This window comes from Ixodes scapularis, unplaced genomic scaffold (genome assembly GCF_016920785.2).
Source record: "Ixodes scapularis isolate PalLabHiFi unplaced genomic scaffold, ASM1692078v2 PGA_scaffold1__304_contigs__length_218370807, whole genome shotgun sequence".
NCBI lineage: Eukaryota > Metazoa > Arthropoda > Arachnida > Ixodida > Ixodidae > Ixodes > Ixodes scapularis.
This window is the reverse complement of record NW_024609846.1, coordinates 94,355,094-94,374,377: the sequence shown is the minus strand read 5'-3', so window position 1 is coordinate 94,374,377 and position 19,284 is coordinate 94,355,094. Positions and strand designations below refer to the sequence as shown.

The window sequence follows — 19,284 nt, the reverse complement described above, 5'->3', positions numbered from 1 at the left end:
TGCTAAACACCACGCACCACCGCCGGTCTTTAGAGCCTTACGAGCTGTAGAGGTCACTGACCTCTAAACTTCATACACCACCTCCAGTCTTTGCAGCCTCACGAGCTATGTAGAGGTTACTGACCTCTGAACAGACACCACTGCCAGTTTCCATGGCCTCACTAGCTGTACAAGTCGCTGACCTCTGAACACCATACGCCACCACCAGTCCTTAGAGCCTCCCGAGCTATAGAGGTCAATGACCTCTACCAACTATACACCACCGCCAGTCTCTGTAGCTTCACAATCTGCAGACTCCATAGACCACCGCCAGCCTCCATAGCTTCACGAAGCTCGGCAGCGCGAGCCTGACTCCATCACCACTACATCGGAGCGTGCATCCGCGTCGAAGCACCGGCTGTCCCGTCCTCAGAGCACCTTGATCTCGACGTCTTCGTCGGAATCGCCCGCTGACTGGCGGTCGTCCTCGTCCCTGGACGCCCTGAGGAGGTGTTCGGCGAGGCTGGCGGCCGCCGTGGGCGCCTGGTGCGGCGACGTAGGGCCCTGCGACGACGCTCCGTTTCCCGTCGTCGAGGACGGGTGCAGGGACGGCGACGACACGTCGCTGAGGTCCGGGTTGGGGTTGCTCTTGGTCGGCAGCGTCTGCTCCCTGGAGCCACCGCTGGAGAGCAGCTCGCGCTCCTTGGAGTTGCGCCACTTCATCCGCCGGTTCTGGAACCAGATCTTCACCTGCGGGGAGAACATAAAATCCGGTGAATCTTCGCTGGCGCTTAGCGCCAAAATGCCATTGATCACTGACACCTGCAATGCACCTTTTCACTGTGGACTTTCTGAATACAAAAGCGTATATTTTATTAACTGCCCTGCGTGTTTTTCGGGACAACGAGACGCACGAAAAAGGAAAGAGAACAGCGTATGACCTTCAAACGAGGCATAGAAAATGCCGTCGTCATGACGGCTGAGCGTTTAGCAGGTAAAGAAGTAAAGAAAGGAAGGAAGCAGAAAAACAGACCCTCTTTACTGAATAAAAATGTGCGGCCATTTTATGTTTAGTTACCCTTCATTTAGTGAGCGCAATGTAAACTTCATTTAAAGACAAGCAATGCTATTGCGTAGCCTGCAGAGAATTACCGCGGAAACAGCCCCGTTTTTTTTTTTCTGCTTATACTACAATTTAGCATTTTTAGAACATATACGATAAAAAAAAAATAACTCGATTCACGAAAAAAATTTGATTTTGTTTTTCGTCGACGGACAAAGTTCAGTTGATGTCGCCCTAATGTGGCGGGACCATAATAGACCACTGATCGAAGTAACGGTTCGAAGGGAGGAGTTCTGCGCGTGAGCATCATATACAGAAGAGAGCAAATGCTCTTCGCTCGGCGTTATAGTGTACGGGTTCGTCAATAGCTCTCGAACCCCCAATTTTTCAAAATGGGTCGTTTGCACTGAGTCGCGCGCGAACTGCGTGATATTGTCACGGGTGGTGACCAAAAACAATAAATACACAGGAAGAAATAAACGTTTAATGTAGCGAACTTGTACTAAAAATAAAAGGGTACAAAAGATAATAACAGAGCGTCGCGGGCGTCGAAGTCGACGTAGCAGCAGAGTCTAACGCTGGGGCGAAACTGACCGCAGATCAGCACGCGGAGTCCCTTATGTACGCGCGTTGGGTTCTGGAACAATCGGCCTAGATTGTTCGGCGACTGGAACATTAAGAACTCGATCATACGAGAATGTTCTCGAACACACTAGAACGCAATGTTGAAAGAACAAATAAAAGAGCATTCCACTGACTGGAATCGAACCCAGACTTTCCGCGCGACAGTCAAGCACGGTAACCACTCGGCCACGCACGCGGTCGCTCGCCGACGAGCGTGGCAATATTGGCGTGTTTCAGACGAGGTTTCCCCGATGCTCTGGGCCCTCCCAAACAACTTGGGGCTTCGCACCGCGCTTGCGCAGTTTGACACCCCAAGCTGCTCGGGAAAACACAAGGCGTCGGAGCAACCTATTCTAAAACTATCTATAGTATAAGCATATTGGAAAGAACGCTGAGATTGATCTGGTGAAGGACGATCGGTAATTTTGGTCCCGGTTAACTTGCGTCTATCGGAGTTTTCGACGTGTGCGTATACTCGCGCTTAATGAATACACACATCACGTGGTTTCTAACTGGTTCGTGATTGGACCGGGCGGTCCGGTGCCTCGAACACGCAGACGCGTATACGGACAGATCTGATATACACCCGCATACACACGAAAGATGCTCACGTGTAAATGGTCACCGACAGTTTAAGGAACGCGGGGTGCGCCCCGTTATGCGTGACGTTTCTCGCTTCGCGATTGGCTCTTCGAGGTTTTCATCGGCAAATGCTGCGATCTCATTGGCTGCCGAGCGACGTAATCGTTCGGTAGCCAATGAGATTCACCACATCCGGCGTTTCGTAACCTGTTAGAAACCGCAGGACCGTACAGGCGCCCGTAAGTAGTCTTCAAGCGATTTCGATAATCCCAATTACCTACAACTCAAAAGCGACTGTTTGGACACAGTTGCCCACAATCGACGCACAGTTGCTCACAATTTGCAAAAGAACTCACGCGCAAAATACGCCCCCTAACACGAATAAAACCTCTCACGAAACAGCAGCGCGCGCGCTGCTCTTTCGAGCCTAAAAGCGCCGATTCAGCGCGCCTTCGCGGCACCCCATGCTTGCGCGTGTCATCGGCAGAGCCGGGAGTCTTCCTGCAGGCGCAACATTTACGGCGGTCGACGTTGTCGACGTCGCCAGCGGGTCCGCCGCTAGAGCTCGCTAATTAAACGATTTTCTGCTCCTCCCTCACCCAAACGAGCCCCAACTTCCGCCACGCACGCGCTGCGACGAATTGCGCGCGCCGCCGAGAAAGTGGCTTACTGTAAACGCCGTTCCCTCGCAAGCGAGTGTTTGCTGAATGTCTACGTGTGTGTGTCTGAAAGGGGGGGGGGGGGGAAGGGAAGGGGAGAGTAGGAACGTCATTAGCCCTAGCTGGCCGCCCCCTTAGCCCCGGCCCATCCTAATATGCTCGTTTCCTATCCGCGCGGGTCTTGAGCCCTGCTCATATCATGTTCTCGTGCCGAGTGTTCGCACAGGAGCTGCATTGGGTCTCAGACACGGGCCCGCGACTCTCTGGGACGTGGACCGTAGGTGTCACGTGATTGTGAGAGCTCCCGTCGCCATATATGCCTCGAACGCTGCGTGCTCCATGAATAATGACCTCTCGTCGTCCATTCGTTTCCGCTGGAAAGGTATAGCTCTGCTCCTATGACGTTTTAACATATTTCGCACTAACCGGCAGTAAATTTTTTTTTTTTTTTCAGGTCGAGGATTGTTTTGTATTACATATCGTCAAAGGGATGGTGAAGCGAAATTTGGATTTCAGAAAACAATGTCGGAGAAGTAGGCGAAACGCTACAATCCGTACGACACTACTCGTAAGGCTATATCTCGAATGGACGGCCGTACTTTAATTTGGAAAAAGAGGTTGAGATTGAACGAGCCCGACAAGGCGCGTGACGTCAACATATCTCGTTTCCTCCTCTCTTCGCTTTGCCACCTCAAAGTGGCGATGCGGAGAAGACGCGACGCCGTTTCCTCTCCTTCTCGACTCGTCTCGGAGAAACGACGTCAACATATATGTGAGATGCGCCTCCTTTTTTCAGAAAAATACTCTCATCCATTCGAGATGTCGCTGTATGAGTGATGTTTCGGTGTTTGTAGCGTCCCGTTGCACGCTTCTGCCACCGTGTTTTGTGGAATCCAGATTTCAGTTCAGCATTCCTTTAAGACGCGAGTACTTTCTCGTAATTCCAGCATAAAAATAGTCAGGAAAGCCCAAACTACCCGTACGAAAAGAATTTCCTTCGAGACATATTGAACTCTGATACTTCCCGATTGAGTTGAGCGACATGGCAACGGTGCGCTTGGTTCCTAGTTGTATTAAAAGGTTTCCGGTGTGTTGGCATGATGATGGTATTTTAAATCCTGTAATCACACTAGGTATAAACCCAAAGTCGTTGTACAAATAAAACAAAGCTCACGACGAAACTGCTAAAAGGGCTATTTTACAAAGAGCAAATAGCACAAGATCCTTTCTTTATAGGATATCACTACATGGGTGTCGCTGAAATACGCGGCTGCTGAGCAACGTGAACACCATCTTTTCTTTTTTTTTCTTGTTTTGCAAGTGAATTATATATATATATATATATATATATATATATATATATATATATATTCGCATACATGTTTCAAATGACAAAAAGCTCCGCTTCTTTCTCAGAAAACCAAATATCGTAAAAACCACACTCCGCTATATAGCACGTAGCGTCGTCATGGCGACACTACGTGCTATAGCGTCGTGCCAGTTGCCTTGCATCGTTTTCTACGTGGTGTTACTTTAATCTCCACCCGTGCCCGTTTCGATCTGAATCAGTATAGTAGCGGCGCGGGCTCGTGTCAGTGGTGCACATTAAGCACGGCCTTAGCATTATATAGTGTTGCACCGGCTACATTTCTTATCCACGGTGTAGACACCAGACGCACATTTGGGGCTGACTAACTTTCCGGCTATCGGAACAAAAGAGGCAACAGTATTCGCCGGGGTTTACGTCAACATTGGGATACACGTGTTACGTTATCGGGCTTTGCAAAAGGGGGAAAAAAATAACAAAGACAGCTTTTTTTTTTTTATTAATTTACCCCGCGACAGGGAAGCGTTTTAGTCAATAGCGTTGCGTGCGAATTTACTCGCGAACAACTTTTTTGTGGCATCTCAGGATAGGTGAAGAGTGGGCGTGCGCAGCTTTGATCGGCGCTGAAGAAGCACGAGCGCACGTGCGTCTATAGCCTGGACTGCATATCCATAGAAAGTTGTCCGTGAGATAGTGCCATTGAGCTTGTGTAAAGCGAAAAAAACATTCAAACTCACTACCATTACACCGCCCCTTCAAAAAAATGCTATCGCATTTAGTAACTAAAATCAAAGCGCTGACAAACGCGCACGCAAAAAGAAAAACTCCTTTTAGGTGTTTTTTTTTCTTGCTTTTATTGATAATTTTGCAGACCTGAACACGTGCAGCGCACGCAACCTGACTCGCAAGCATGCCCCTTGCAACTTGGGCAATTCGGTTAAAGGTCTATCGGCGACAAAGTTCGGATTGCTGCCGCAGTCCCGTACGCCTCGGTGCGCGAAAACGAATTCAGGTTCCCGACGAGCATCAGGCGATGGCAAATAAAGGTAATGAAACTAACTTATGCATACGCCGCGAATCTAAGCGTCAATCGCTTTGCGATGCAAAGCGTCGTAGCCAAGCCGATGCGGAAAATCGGAGCGTTCGCAGTTTCGTTTTCGAGGTTATAACGGTTTTTCTCTCTTTTCTTTTTTTTTTTTCTTGTGGATTGGATCGGCTTGTCTGCTCGATGAACTGTGAATCATGGACGGTAAACGAGCTCCAACGTCATCAAGGACCGCCTCATTAGGCCTTTGGTTTTCGTTTTTGCCGCACCAGATGGCGACACCTGCGTTTGACGCCGTTTCGCGGGAACTCCTGGAAGCTCCATCCTTTTTTTTTTTTTTACTACGTTATTCGGTGTTAAGTTACGAGGAAATTATGCGTGGCGTTTCGCCCAGCGCTTTCAATACGGGATGACTTCGTTGCCCCTGAATATTATTCAGCGCTCGCAAACGCGCGGGCCGGAATTGCGAGCACCGATATTAACTGAAACGTAAGACCGCACAAAAGGAACGTTTCCAAAGCGCCTTTCGCGTAAATGGGCTTCCTCCGAAGTTGCCTATATGTGCATCCGTAGTTGTAGCACACGCAGCCGTTGGCCATTTTCGGTAACCCCCAGTCTGGAGCCGGGGACAGCACTGCGTTTCAATTGTAACAACCCTTTTTGAAAACCACGTCAAGCAACACTGGCGGTCATGCCCATTTCTAGACGTACAACTCGGCTAGGTGGCGCAAGCTGCCGCCCGATATAAAGGGTACAGCTTTTAGCATTCATCCATTCAGCCTTCTCTAGTACGAGGCGTGGGATTGGGTAAATGATGGATGACATTGGATGACTGGTGTGTTTAGCGTCCTCTGCTGCCCACACATCCAAAGTTCTCCCGAGGTGGCAACAAATGACGTCACAGAAGCCGAAGTGTCATGCTGTTGCATGTCGCGACCCTGGCGGTTGGTCGTAGCAATGCTAACGAGAAGGTGCGAGTAGCACAATCTAACGCGAGTGTCGCTGTCGTCACGGCGTCTAAACTTCTTGCTGCCGAAGCTTCCGTGGACTGTCACACTGGAGAGCGACCTGAAGCAGAACAGGCGTCTGCCACATCCACCACAGCTGTTAGGACGCCGCCAGGATCGCGACTGGCGAGAGTATGACACTTCTATGACGTCATCAGGCTATGACGTCATCAACGCGTAGTAGCTGGTTGAACGTTTTTGAGAAGGCCATCGAAACTCTTCCTGGCTCGCCGATAGGTGTCGCCAAACAACTGCCAAAAAATTAAGTTTTTCTTTTTTTAATGATCCACTTAAGCGAGTGTATGCACGTATCTCCATCCACAAACTCACTTCACAACAGGCGCCATCGCCATACTCTTTTCGTGACGATAATTTGTACGACAGCCGTGTAAACTCGCACATCCGTTTTTTTTTTCTTTCTATTTTTCTAAATATCGCGTTTAATGCCAACACGTCAAAGATCAAGGAACTCATCCTCCTTTCTTGTATCTTCAAGATTCACTTCTTCATGCAATATGACCCGTTCTAAACGCACATAACGGAAGGCGCCATTTATGATCTCGTTCAGCTCGTCTGTCACGGGTGATCACCGCGCTCAGCCTCCAATCACGCCTAAGCTGACAGTGCTGGGGGAGCTACGCGCTCGCCGGACAAACCAACTGCCGATTTCCTGACCCCGCTCTATGCAAGTGGGTGTGAGGACGGGAGTGTGATCACGTGACCAAAAATGGACTGTTTAACGAGCACGTAGGTTCCACCGCACTGTCAGCTTGGGGAGTGTTTAGACCTCGTTCCCCATTGCCCGTACGAAGGGGAAAAAAAGGACCGATCAGGTTTCAGTTTTCGACGGGCTCTGCAAACACGAGGCTGTACCCGGGTTTTCGGGAAACGCGGCAGACGGCGTGGGGTATCGCGTTACGGGCCTCGCGCTCTTAGTCACAGATGGCGCTGTCTGCCTTTACCCAGCCCCGTTTCTAGCGGGGTGTGTAACGCGCCCTGACATCGCATTTCGTTTCCATCGAGCGAAAGGAACCAGAAGATCAGGCTGCTTGTGGCTCGAGATTAGCGTGACAGTTGCGAACAAACGAAGCTTCCAAAAAATTCTGATCTCAGACACACACACACACACTCACGTTGCGTGTATGTATGTCTGTCCGTGTTCGTGTGTGTGTGTGTCCCCTGTTTAAATCCGAGAGCTATTGAAGAGTGGAATCAGCTCGCTACAAATGTGTTCTTGACGACTTTTTCCAAATTGTGTTTAACATTTATGTTTCAACCTGCGCCTTATAGACAACGTTTTTTAGTTACACTCCAGTCCAGTTTGATAAAAACTTAAACAAAAACAAAACACCCATTGCAATAGGGCCAGGCGGACATGTTGGTTTCTTTGTAAATCAATAAAATATATCTTTCATTCGGTTGGTCGGAAGCGATTATAAGGGTGGCAAATTGTAATTCCGGTAGTTTTTTCTTTTTAATTCTTAAAGCTATTGGCGATATTAGCGAAATCGACGGCCCCTAGCGGCTAGAACAGAAAGCTCTGGCGGCAGGTTCACTCGCCAGCCTTCTCGAGCGAATCAGACATCCCCAGCACCTGGCGGTCTAAAGCCGAAACAGTGAGAGTGGGTTCGGAAACACGTGATGAAAATCTCCGATAGTGATCGAGTTTTCTGCACCTTGCAACCCTCGTTCATAATGATAGCCTTTTTTTATTTAATTGTAATTTCGGAATTTCGTCATTTTATTAAAGGATCATACTCATGATCAGCTGGGAAACTCTGTGGCTAAAAACTTTCTTGTTCGCAGTCGCAGTCAGTTTGCTTGTCCGTAAGTTCACTGCTCACGGCGCATCGACTGAGCGCGGAGTTTGGTGTCTGCACCTTGTACGGTGACAATTCGCAAATGGAGCTTTGCAGGGAACCAACTTGTCGTGTCCAATACTTACAAAACATTTTCAACGATTGGCGTTTTTCATGTTTTTTTGTAATACTTAATTTTAAGAGGGATAAGTAGAGCAGTAACATATGACAGAAATATGCAGCTAACGCGATTACGGCTGTAAGTACTCATATCACACTAGATCCTACGCACCGACTGGCTCACGTCAAATCACGCGACACCTATATGCATAATTTTAAGAGGGATAAGTAGAGCAGTAACATATAACAGAAATATGCAGCTAACGCGATTACGGCTTTACGTACTCATATCACACTAGATCCTATGCACTGACTGGTTGACGTCAAATCACGCGACACCTATATACATAAAATCCAGAAAGCTCAGACCCCGCGAAAAACTGCCAGCGCCAGCGGGCGACGCCATTTTGAAAACGAGACAAGAAAAAATAAGTAAGGAACGCCTCTGAAAATCGACGCAGCCAGTCTGCATGCGCGTACGTGTATGAATGTTTGTGCGATTCAATATGTGCATGCACCACGCGTGTATACGCTCATGTGCACAGCAGAGGGTAAAAATCATAAACAGATCCTCCCTCCACTGCCCTCCGACGCGAAAGAAGGGCCTTCACAGCGAATTCGCGCCGGGTTGCATGAATAATTCACCGCGGCCGCAGTTTTCGCGCGGCACACACATACACACACTTCGACCGAAGCGCCATCTCGGGGTGGGGAAACGCACCCACGTCGCACATAACCAACTCTGCGTCGTAGATGCGTTCCACGGACGGCGGCGGGTTCTTGCGCCGAGGGTCTGTAGTACCACACACACTAAGAGACTCGTACTGGAAGAAGAGTGGAGAATCCTGACATTTCACGAGCATGAGGGTGAAGCGGCCGCACTTCTGAGTCGACGAGTGCGACCACAAGGAGGGAGCCCCGGACTTCGGCAAGCGACTAGCGAAGCGTTCTTGGTGGAGACTCCGATATGAAATTCGTCGAGTCGTGTGTTTATTCGCTTCTGTCTTTTATTTACTGTTTTCCGAAATTTGTTTCGTTTGTGGTCTTTAAGTTTCAGCCAAACGCAGTATTTTTGAGGAATGCTGGATCGCCGTATAAGTATACTTTTTTTTTTGGGGGGGGGGGGGGGGGGGGTGTGCGCGTGTGTGTTTGTGTGTGGGAAAGCGTGTGTGTGCGTATGTGCATATGGTGGCTGTTTGTGTGAGTGTGTCGTATGTTTCCATTCCTGTAGGAACATATCAGAGTTCCTTCATGCTGTTATTGATATTACTTGGTTGCAAGGAGCGGTGTTGGGTTCTGATCACTTCTTGTTTAGTTTTGCGCGCGTAAATTTGTTTGTTTGGCGGCGGGTTCCGAGGATCGAGTTGGACCTCAACTACACGCGACTGGAGCAATCGGCGAGAACATGTTTTATTCATGGTAAGAGACTGGGAAAAACGGAGTTCCTTTTATTGCACGCAGTAACCCGTCTCGCGCTTTCTTATTTTTTTTTTAACTTATTTCTTTTTTTTAGGTTTGAGAAGGCGGAGCGAAGGCGCGATGTCGAAGAGGCTGCGGCAGTTTGGTCTTCGCCGCATTACAGGGTGGTATTGCGGCGAAGCCATACTTTACGGGTTTGCCGTAAGAATTTTCAATTCCCTGGTGATGTTTGTGGAAATCGTTACCCTCGGTGCCGTGGTATCTTTATGCTCCTCTCTCGTTTTTCTGTCTTTCATTTTTGTCCCGTATACTTGGTCCGAATCTCTGTTCGACCTTTGTTCTTTCTACACATGTATATTTTCTCGCTTTGGCGTTCCCGATGATGGAGTCATCGGCAGTGCAAAACAAGTTACCATCAGATATCTCAAGTGTTGTTTACAGCTTTTTTCAAAAAATTGTTTCTGACAATTTTTTTTTTAATTTTAGCATTTTGTGGAATTATGTTCTCAAGTCTGTGCTTAAATTTCTATACATCTTCCCAGCGCTTATCACACAGACTAAAAATGCCGAGTGTCTTAGCTGTGGACGCCATGGTGGCGTCAGAAATTCCGCGCAAGAGGGAATACTGTTGAGACCTGTTATAACGAAGTCAAGGGGAATCGGACATCATTTCGCTATATCCGCTATTTCGTTATAACCGAATTCGGTTATGACGAAGCGCAAAAGGGAATGGGAAATCAAGATCGCTTCGCTGTAGCCGCTATTTTGCTATAACAGACTTCGGCGAAGTGAAAAAGGGAATGGAAAATTGTGATCGCTTCGCTGTAGCCGCTATTTCGTTATACCCGACTTCATTATAACCGCTCTCGACAGTACGTACCGCAGTCTAGTAAGCAAAGATGGCGGCGCGCAGAAGACGATAATTGAAAATTCATTTTACTCGTGTGCGACTGCACCAATCTTGCTGTTTAGGTTTTTCGAGCAAATTGGACTTCGTTTATTGTATACAGAGTGTGCTCCCCAAAACAATGACAAGTTTTTTTGTTTTTGTTTTGTTTTTTTATCGCAAAAATAAACTGCGCCATTGCTGAACGGTCATTTGCCACCGAAATGAGCGCTGGCGGTCAGGACCAGACGACAAATTTTGAGCACTAATTGTTGTTTTATTCAAAAGTGTAGAAAGAATTCTATGAAATATTTGATGGAAAAAAATGGCGGCCGACAGAGAGCTCTACATTGCATGAAGCTCTAGGTGGCCAGTTACCGAAAACGGGCAAAAATGGGCCCTCATTTTCCCATCGACATTTTCAAAGAATCTCTTATAACTTTCGAAGAAGGTGACGGTTGCCTCTGAAACTTTGGCGCCTGGTTTTGACCTGCTAGGGCTACACCTGGACGGAGACTGAGCGTTCGGCAATTCCTAATTTACTCTCGCAATAATAAAATTATATCAAAAATATAAATTGTTCTTGGGACACGTCGTACATCAATTTTTGTTCTAGAACCCAACCCCCCCCCCCCCCCCTACCCCCCCTCCCTCTAGCGTAATACAGTATAAGGCCTTTAGAGTAAATAAACATATAAATACAGTGCCGTTTTCTGTGCGCACCTCTAAAAAATCGGCAGTTCAGCTCGCAGATGGTTCTACGTGGTACGGGATCGTTTACCGCTTAGAATTATTTCGAACACGAGTAATCACTTGGCAGTCACGTGCTACTTTGCTGTTAAGATTGCTGGATGAATGGATATAGGGCTACTAAAAAGCAAAGCTTTTTTTAGTAGCTCTATACGCCGTCACCATTTTGGTGTTTAGAACAGATCGTAAGCAATTGGCGATCGGGGGGATACAAAGCGTGTGATTGGATCACGAGCACTCGCCGAACGTAGACACGTGTGATTGGATCACGAGTCTTCGCCGAAAGCAGACGTAGCAATCGTTCGCGGTACGAGTTAAGCCGATTTCAGGCCGAGCGCCTACGTAGTCCTCGTGTCCAATAGATGCTCGGTGTATACGTGCAAAAACAATGGCGGAGTCTGATAATTGGCCCAGCTGCTGCAAGATGACGCGTACTTTTGAAAAAAAAAAAAGGTATATTGTTTACATGGGTCGTGGGCTTTATTGCTTCAGCACCAAGAGAAAGAGAGAGGGGTTAACCGTCTGTCGGTCAAAAGAGACAGGTATTCAGATGGGAAGAATTGACAACCAGTATAGTATTATTAAGTCGAGCCACTAATACTGTTACGCGAGAGAACTAAACAGCTAGCAGTTCATAAAGTGTGACCTCGGTCACACTTAATTGCCAGTCTGACTAGGGTATGTTACGTCATTTTCACAGTCTCGCGCCCCTATATAGTAAATTGGTTCGAAACGAGGTGAAGCAGTCACGAATTATGAAACGTCCGACATATTTTGCAACGCAAAAAAAAGAAAACACAATAAAAAAACTTGTTTTTGTGGCGTAAATAATGCCAACGCCAAATTTAGTTTTGCGTTGGCTTTATTTTAGACGTTATTTTACATAGTTGGATTCGTTTTCTTCGTTTATATTTTTGTTGGTGGCAAGGGCGATTTGCGAACGAGCTCGTACCGAGGATCACATCGTTTAGAACGGGCCTATATTTATTATCATTACTGCGATGATAAATTGAAAATTATTGTTATTGGGTGATTATGACGACCCCAAGACACGCCATTATCTTCGCCGCTATGCGCCAGTCATATAGAAAAAAAAAAAAAAAGAATGAACTGGTTTTTGCATTAGATGGGGACACCTACGTGATACACATACACTACGATACACTACGAGTCTACGTGATACACATTTCCCAATTTCCTTAAAGTAATGTGGACGCACATAATGATCATTCTTGTTGGTTATTCTTATTTCAGAATTGCGTTATTTTTTTTATTTCTGCGTTTCTCCCTTTAAGGACACACTTCGTTAAAAAATAAAAGAAAGAGGTGTTCTAAAAAAAAAAAAAACAACATTTACGGACACGTTATTTTGCGCAAATGAAGGTCGTAATCGTAGTGACGGGCGATGGCGTTTTTACGGGCGCCTGTGGGCGCAATGATAGGAGTCATAAAACCAAAATCGAGCACACGGCCGCAATTAAACCCCCCCCCCCCCCCCCCCCCAAAGAAATAGACAATATATATGAATAGCGACGCAGCAAACTACCCAACCGAGGACCGTCTATTCTACACCTCTCCTACAACCAAACAAGCCGCATTATGTTAAAAAAACAAAAAAACACATTGCCATGACGTAATGAGATCAGCGCTACCTGCATGGTGGACGGGCGACCGTGCGAAGGGCTAAAAATACATTAAAAATTCGTCGATACAAAAAAATAAAAACTAAAGACAGTAAATTACTTCGTTCTCAGGTTTCGATGTCGGCTATATTTTCTCTGCACCCCGCCCCTTTCCTTTGTTTGTGAGTCGTTTTTAACACGGAGGCGGACCACATGCATCAAGCCCATGCGTGAGCACGGAGATACTTAGAAAGCTATCGCTGACTTTCAAACAACACACATACATAAAACCGATAAAATATAAAAATAATGCAAAAACTAACGATGCATTAAAAGGGGGGAGGAGGACACGCAAGAATGGGGCAGAGGGAGGCGGAGAGCATAGTGGCGTTCGGGAGGCAGAGGAGCGATTAACCAAAGCGCGAGAACTAATAAACAATCCCCCCTCCCCCCTTTTCCTTCTCCACGCTATCTGCCGTCTTCTGGGTGCAGGAGGAATGGTGCTCCGTTCTCTAAAACACGCCCAGCAATAAAAGTGATAATGACGCTAAAACAGTGAAATCATTATTGCCTCACGGAACGCGCGCTCTTGCGTCTAAACTTACCGTTGGCGCTGCGTTTGCTGCAATCCGTCGCGTTCTGTTTGTTGGTGTTTGCTTGATTAGTGTATACCGTTTTTTCTTTTCCTTCTAATTAACGTGTCGGAGTCTCAAGTGCGAGCTTGCGCTCGTGCGCTGGGCTGTACGCTGCGGCAGGTTCGGCTCGCTTTACGTGTGCGTGCGTGTGTCTGTAGGGATGTGCATGTGTGTCTGGTGCGTGTGAGAGAGTGCGTGCGCGCGCATGTGTATTTGCGTGCGCGCGTACGTGTATGTGGGCGTGTGTGTTCGTGCGTGTGCGCCAGGCAGTTAACAAAAGGGACGTCGCAAACCAGCCGAATTTCCGGGTCGACGATTTGTAACTTGTAACGCGAAGTTCGACTATAGTTTCGACTTTTCTGGAAATTTGAAAACGAGTTGACGACAACCAGCTGGGAGAAAAGGTGCAACATTGGTGGGGCATATTATTTTTATTAGTTCCGCATTAATAGACTAATGTAACCAATAAGTAAACAGTGTTTGCTTTCATGCACAACCTCACTGTGTAATAAAGAATCGACAGCCCAGCTATCTCCACTTCCCGGCACGCGCTTGCCTAGTTCTTTTTTTTGTTTTTTTTAAGCGAGAAAAGCACGAATGCTGAAAATTACACCGGTCAGAAGCCCTTTTCTGAAAAAAGCCTGAGGTGTGTAAACGTTTGTAATCCCTTCATAAAATCATAAAATAGTTCATAAATTATTTGCTTCCGAAAACTCAAATTTTTGTCGGGTAGTTGTTAGGCAACACTTTCCTTTATGTCGAACTTTGTCGAACTTTGCCGAAAATTCGAAGGTTGGTCGAACCAGTCGAAACCCGGGTCCGGCGAAATGTTCGCCGCATCCCCCCGTTGAGAGTTTCGATCATGCCAGCAGAAGCGGACGGAATTGAGACATTTTGTTCGGGGAGGGCGGTCTCGTTGGCGGGGCGCCCGGATTTACGGCGCGACGGAGGTTGCTCGCTTGGCTTCGCCTCCATTGCGTCTTTGTTTCGTTTTTTTTTTTTTGTGTGTGTGTCTGCTTTGGCGACGAAGGGGGTTCATGAATATGCGCCGTGTTTCTAAGCGCGCGGTAAACGAGAAGCTCGTTCCGCGGGCGTCGAGCCCGGCGCCGCGAGCCCGGAATAAAAACGAAACACCCTCTGCGCATGCGCGGGCGCGTGCGTATGTGAGCAGGTGTAGCTGACGGTTGCATTCAGGCGGACGGCCTTTGCTTTTTGTTTGCGCTTTTGTTTCGCTGAGCAACGCACTACACATTCATTGGCGGCTTTGCACTATTGCGTTGCCCGTAAAAAAAAGAGGGTACAGGGTATACTGTACTTGACACTTTACCAAAGGCACCAACGTCTACAGGGTCTGAGACAAATACGCAAACCCGGTTCTTTGGTTCGCGTAAATATACCGTGCGTCGTAAAAAAGCTGAAAGTCTGCGAGCCCCCAAGTAAAAAACAAAGTGGTATTCCAAGTGGTTCCACTAGGATTGCAAGTGGTTTCACTTGGTGTGCGAGTGGTACCACTTGGGCAGTACTTCTTGGACTGCAAGTGGTACCATTTACCAAGCAAAAAATCTTATATGTATAAGAAATTGATTCGTCCAATGAACTTATATGATCAAATAATATCTTAAAAGAGCATACAAGAACCATGTAAGAACGATATACGGTTATATAAGAAGTTACAAGAAACTCAGTTTCTTATAACTTCTTATATAATCGTATATTGTTATAATATGTTCTTATATGGTTCTTGTATGCTCTTATAATATCTTATTTGATCATATGCGTTTATTGGACGAATACATTTTTTATACATATAAAATATGTTTTCTAGGGCTGGGCATCAAGTGTTGCCATTTGGCCTGCCAATGGCACTGTTTGTCTGTAAGTCGTATTACCAGAGCTGCAGGTACAACTTGATATGCAAGTAGTACCATTTAGTGTGCAAATGATGCCATTTCGGCTCCAAGTCGTACTATTGGAGCTGCAAGTGGTTCTACTTGGGTGGCTTTGCCACTATACTAGGCGGCAACTATTTTGCGCTACGTTGTCAAGGCTACTGCATAATACATATCTTCGCAGTGCTCCAGTACTGCAAAAGCTCCTACATGTAAACAAAAATAAACGCGCGAAAAAAAAAGTGGCAGCGATTTTTGCGCTTAAAGTTTCATATAATGCATTCAAGGTACTATAGGGAACTGGTGGGCCACATGACGAATATTTTCTCGCTAAATTTAGCGGGGAAACTGAATTGATATTTTGGCCACAAGACGTACATTTTCCCGCGGCGGGAAACTGAGTTGACGTGTATGGTGACATGTTGCCAGTTTCCCCAAGGTGTACATAGGTTATGTGACGCCACTTTCCCGCCAAATTTAGCGGGAAAACTGAATTGATGTATAGGTCACGTGACGTCAATGCTTCTCGCTAAATTTAGCGGAGAAATAGAATTCGTGTATAGGGCTCGAGACATCAATTTTCCCGCTAAATTTAACTGAGAAACTGAATTCGTGTATAGGGCTTGTGACATCAAGTTTCCCGCTAAATTTAGCAGGGCACGGACGGACGGACGTATGTACGAACGGACAAAAATTTTAGATTAGGGAAGGGGGAAGGGGGGGGGGGGGGTCGCGTTAGAAATCTTTTCATGCTTTAATGAAACGACGCCGCGACGCGCACCGACAGTGCGACCAAAAATTTAAGCAAAAATGAGAAAAAAAAAACTGCATGACAACGCGGGATTTTTTGCCATATGATTATTTATTGTTCATTGTCATCACAGGCATTTTTGTGCAACTATGATAACATTCCTTTGCGAATTCTCATCTGTATCGTGCTTAGTCATGTGTCATCACTTTGGACATTATCATCACCAGATCTACCGTTCTTATTACGGTCTTCTGCCCCGTGTGTATTCGCTCTTTCTTGCGTGAGTTGAAACGTGGTGGCGCCAGTGTGCAAATAGTCCCCAACCACTTCCGGTTCCGAGTAAAAAAAAAAAGAAAAAAAAAAAAGAATCTATGCGTGAACCAGAAGTGTGCCGGAGCTGCCCAACAGATGGCGTCGCTGAGTTCGTTGCCAAACACGATTTGATTTATGCCTGGGGAGTTCTCTGTTACAATTATTTTACAGTGCCATAATTAGCAACCTATTACGTTTCAAAATAAAGTTAATGTATTAATCCATCTTCAATTTCTTTTTGAATTTTTCTATAGATTCTATTTCTGTAATAAAATGCTTATTCAGGCTTATTTGTTTAGTGTTTCCTCGTTTATATTGTCTTAAATTTTCCCGCTCTCGACACAGCGTCAGGTCTCCCATCCGGCACCTTAGCCAAAACGTTTCGAAACCCCCTGAGCTAGATCGTCGAAATTGGAAACGGGAAATGGGAATTGAACACTCGATACCAGGGTTGTGCAGCGCGAGCTTTGGATTACACACACCGCCACCGACCCCGTCTATAGGTTTGGAGACGTTTATTACTCTATTTTCGTTTTAAATGTCTTGTATTCCTCGAAAATACGTAAAATTACATCAAAAATTACAATAAATAAAAAGAAAAAAATGTGTATAAGATTGTGTCTGATTTTGTGCACGTAGATAATCTTTTGTTCTATTAGATTTGTTGTTTACTAGATACGCGTGTCCACTTGAAAATATAGAAAACAAAACAGCGTTCTTTAGCGGTACACGTTTAATGAAGATGTTTCGCAATAAACGCCTCCTTCATCCCAAAGGCACTCAGTCACGGGCACGACGTGTGCGCTGCAAACAAACATAACAATATTTTTAAACAGAAAGGACATGCCTGAAGAAGATGGAAGGCTGTGGGCGTGTCCATCTTCTTCACTCTTAAACGCGTTCTCGGCACAGCCTACCAAAGCTGGCAAGGGAGGTTCGCCCTCCGGGAGAGGAGATGAAGAACCAGTTAGGCCTAGGCGGCGAGGCTTTGGGAACGCTTTATCGTGGATATTTATGGGCCTTTTGTAGGCAGGTCTCCCTTCTCCATAAAACAACGTGGCGGCATGTGCGCAGATAGATCGTCGAAGCGGTCACGATCGCCTGCCATCTTGGTGCTTCTTTTTCATGTCGCTTCCCTCCAAGAGAGGGCGCCACCTCAACCGGGGCCGCCGCCGCCGTCATGAATTATGGCGGAGGTGTTGCCCGCCCCTTAATGTCTTCATCGCAAAAGCGTCGGCACTGACCCCACCCACAGCGGAATAGAGTTACCTTCCGTCCGATGAGGCAACCGGGCGTAATAAAAATGTGAGGGGCCTCGTTACACGATACATCGCGTTTTCTTTTTTTTGCCCGCCTCGGAAGAGAGGGTGTGAGCGTTTAAAACAGGAAAGGAAAAGAGAAAAAGGTACCTTAGGCTTTAGCTTTCTTGATTGTTTCTTTTTTTTTTTGTTGGGCTTTGTTAACTGCTTTAGAATCTTCATTGTTTTTGTTTTTGTTGCCTTATATCGGACAACGAAGTGAACTTGAGTGTCTATTGTGTCCTGGTCGGCAGCGGTCACGTGTTCCTGCTGTTGTATCGGGTTTCTCGATTAACTTTGCGATCGGTTGAAAGACGGAGAAGGGGGGGGGGGGGGGGGGGGTAAGGTGCTCGCTGCGGTGCTTCTGTGCCGCCCTTTTACTTCCTTCTTATTAGATGTTGTTGCTTTGGCCTTCTTAATGGGAGTGTTGTTTATTCCCTTTCACCCTGTTTGTTTCTTGGCGGGGTTCTTCGCCATCGGCGATTAAACGCTTTATTGCTCATCAGAGCGAACAGCCGCGCGCCATACTGAATTTATGGGCTTCTGCGGCTAACTAACTATTACCGCAGTTAATATTAAGCCTTTTTCCGGGGGTGGGGGTTACTGACGCATGAATAGGAGCGGTGGGTTTATATAGCGTGGGATGCGTCCATAGCCTTCATTTGTTTCTGTTTATACACGTTTGCGGTTTACATATAATTACAACCCCCATCGTTCCTCTGATTCATTTTTTATTATTTAACTGCTTAATCGCGAAAGAGAAGAAAAACAAATTGTCTTCACTGAGAGTTCTTACCGTTAGCGCGTTGTCTGGTGTGTTTCACCGACCTGTGTCAATCTTCAAGAGTAACCGATTATCCTAAATACAACTTCAGTCTTATATTGGCGCGTGCGTTGCAACCTCATTGGCTGCCGCCCGAGAACAACGTGATCGGGACGAACAACGCCCCGCTTGTCTTACGTTGTCAGCGGTACGGCGGTGCAGTACTTCAGACAGTGCCGTGGTTCTCTGACCTTTTCTTCCGCCGCTAAGTCTGGTCAAATGAACTCAGCTATAATTGTTCTGTCCGAACTGACATCACACCTTTTTCTGAGCGCGCCAGCGCTTTACACAAAACGTGCCCGTAAAGAGCCTAATAGACTGAAGAGAGGTGTCCATCTTAGACCACGGGAAACGTTTGCCATGTAATGGCGTGCGCACCTCCAGCGTCGATTGGTTGCAAATGCGCATGCGCTGCGTTTTCACGTGGTGAGGAGGAAAGGCGGAGGTGTTTGCAGACGACCACTGACCTCTATGTCTATTTGCTGGATCGCGTTTGACCAGCTCCTCCTATGGACCGGAATGCGGTCACTGGCGGCCATCTTTAGGTAGAGTTATATCATCTCTAGCCACCATAGTAATATGGCAAACAGCGCAATGGCCGCAGGCTGCCATAAAAATAGCCGTAGATCTAGTACACTGTACCGTGGGTGACATTTCGTGCTTGACTGAAGTTGTTCGACGAAGCAGATTCTTG

At 46.7% G+C, this 19,284-nt stretch overlaps 1 protein-coding gene across 1 annotated transcript in view; it reads right to left on the bottom strand.

Annotated features, from left to right (window-relative positions):
• Nucleotides 1–408: 408 nt before the first annotated feature.
• LOC8032733 (homeobox protein Hox-A1a-like) overlaps nt 409–19,284 on the bottom strand; it is a 76,726-nt gene continuing 57,850 nt past the window's right edge. The window contains exon 5 of the mRNA XM_040499602.1: nt 409–729. Coding sequence (XP_040355536.1) covers nt 409–729 — 321 coding nt within the window. The remainder of the gene's footprint in view (nt 730–19,284) is intronic.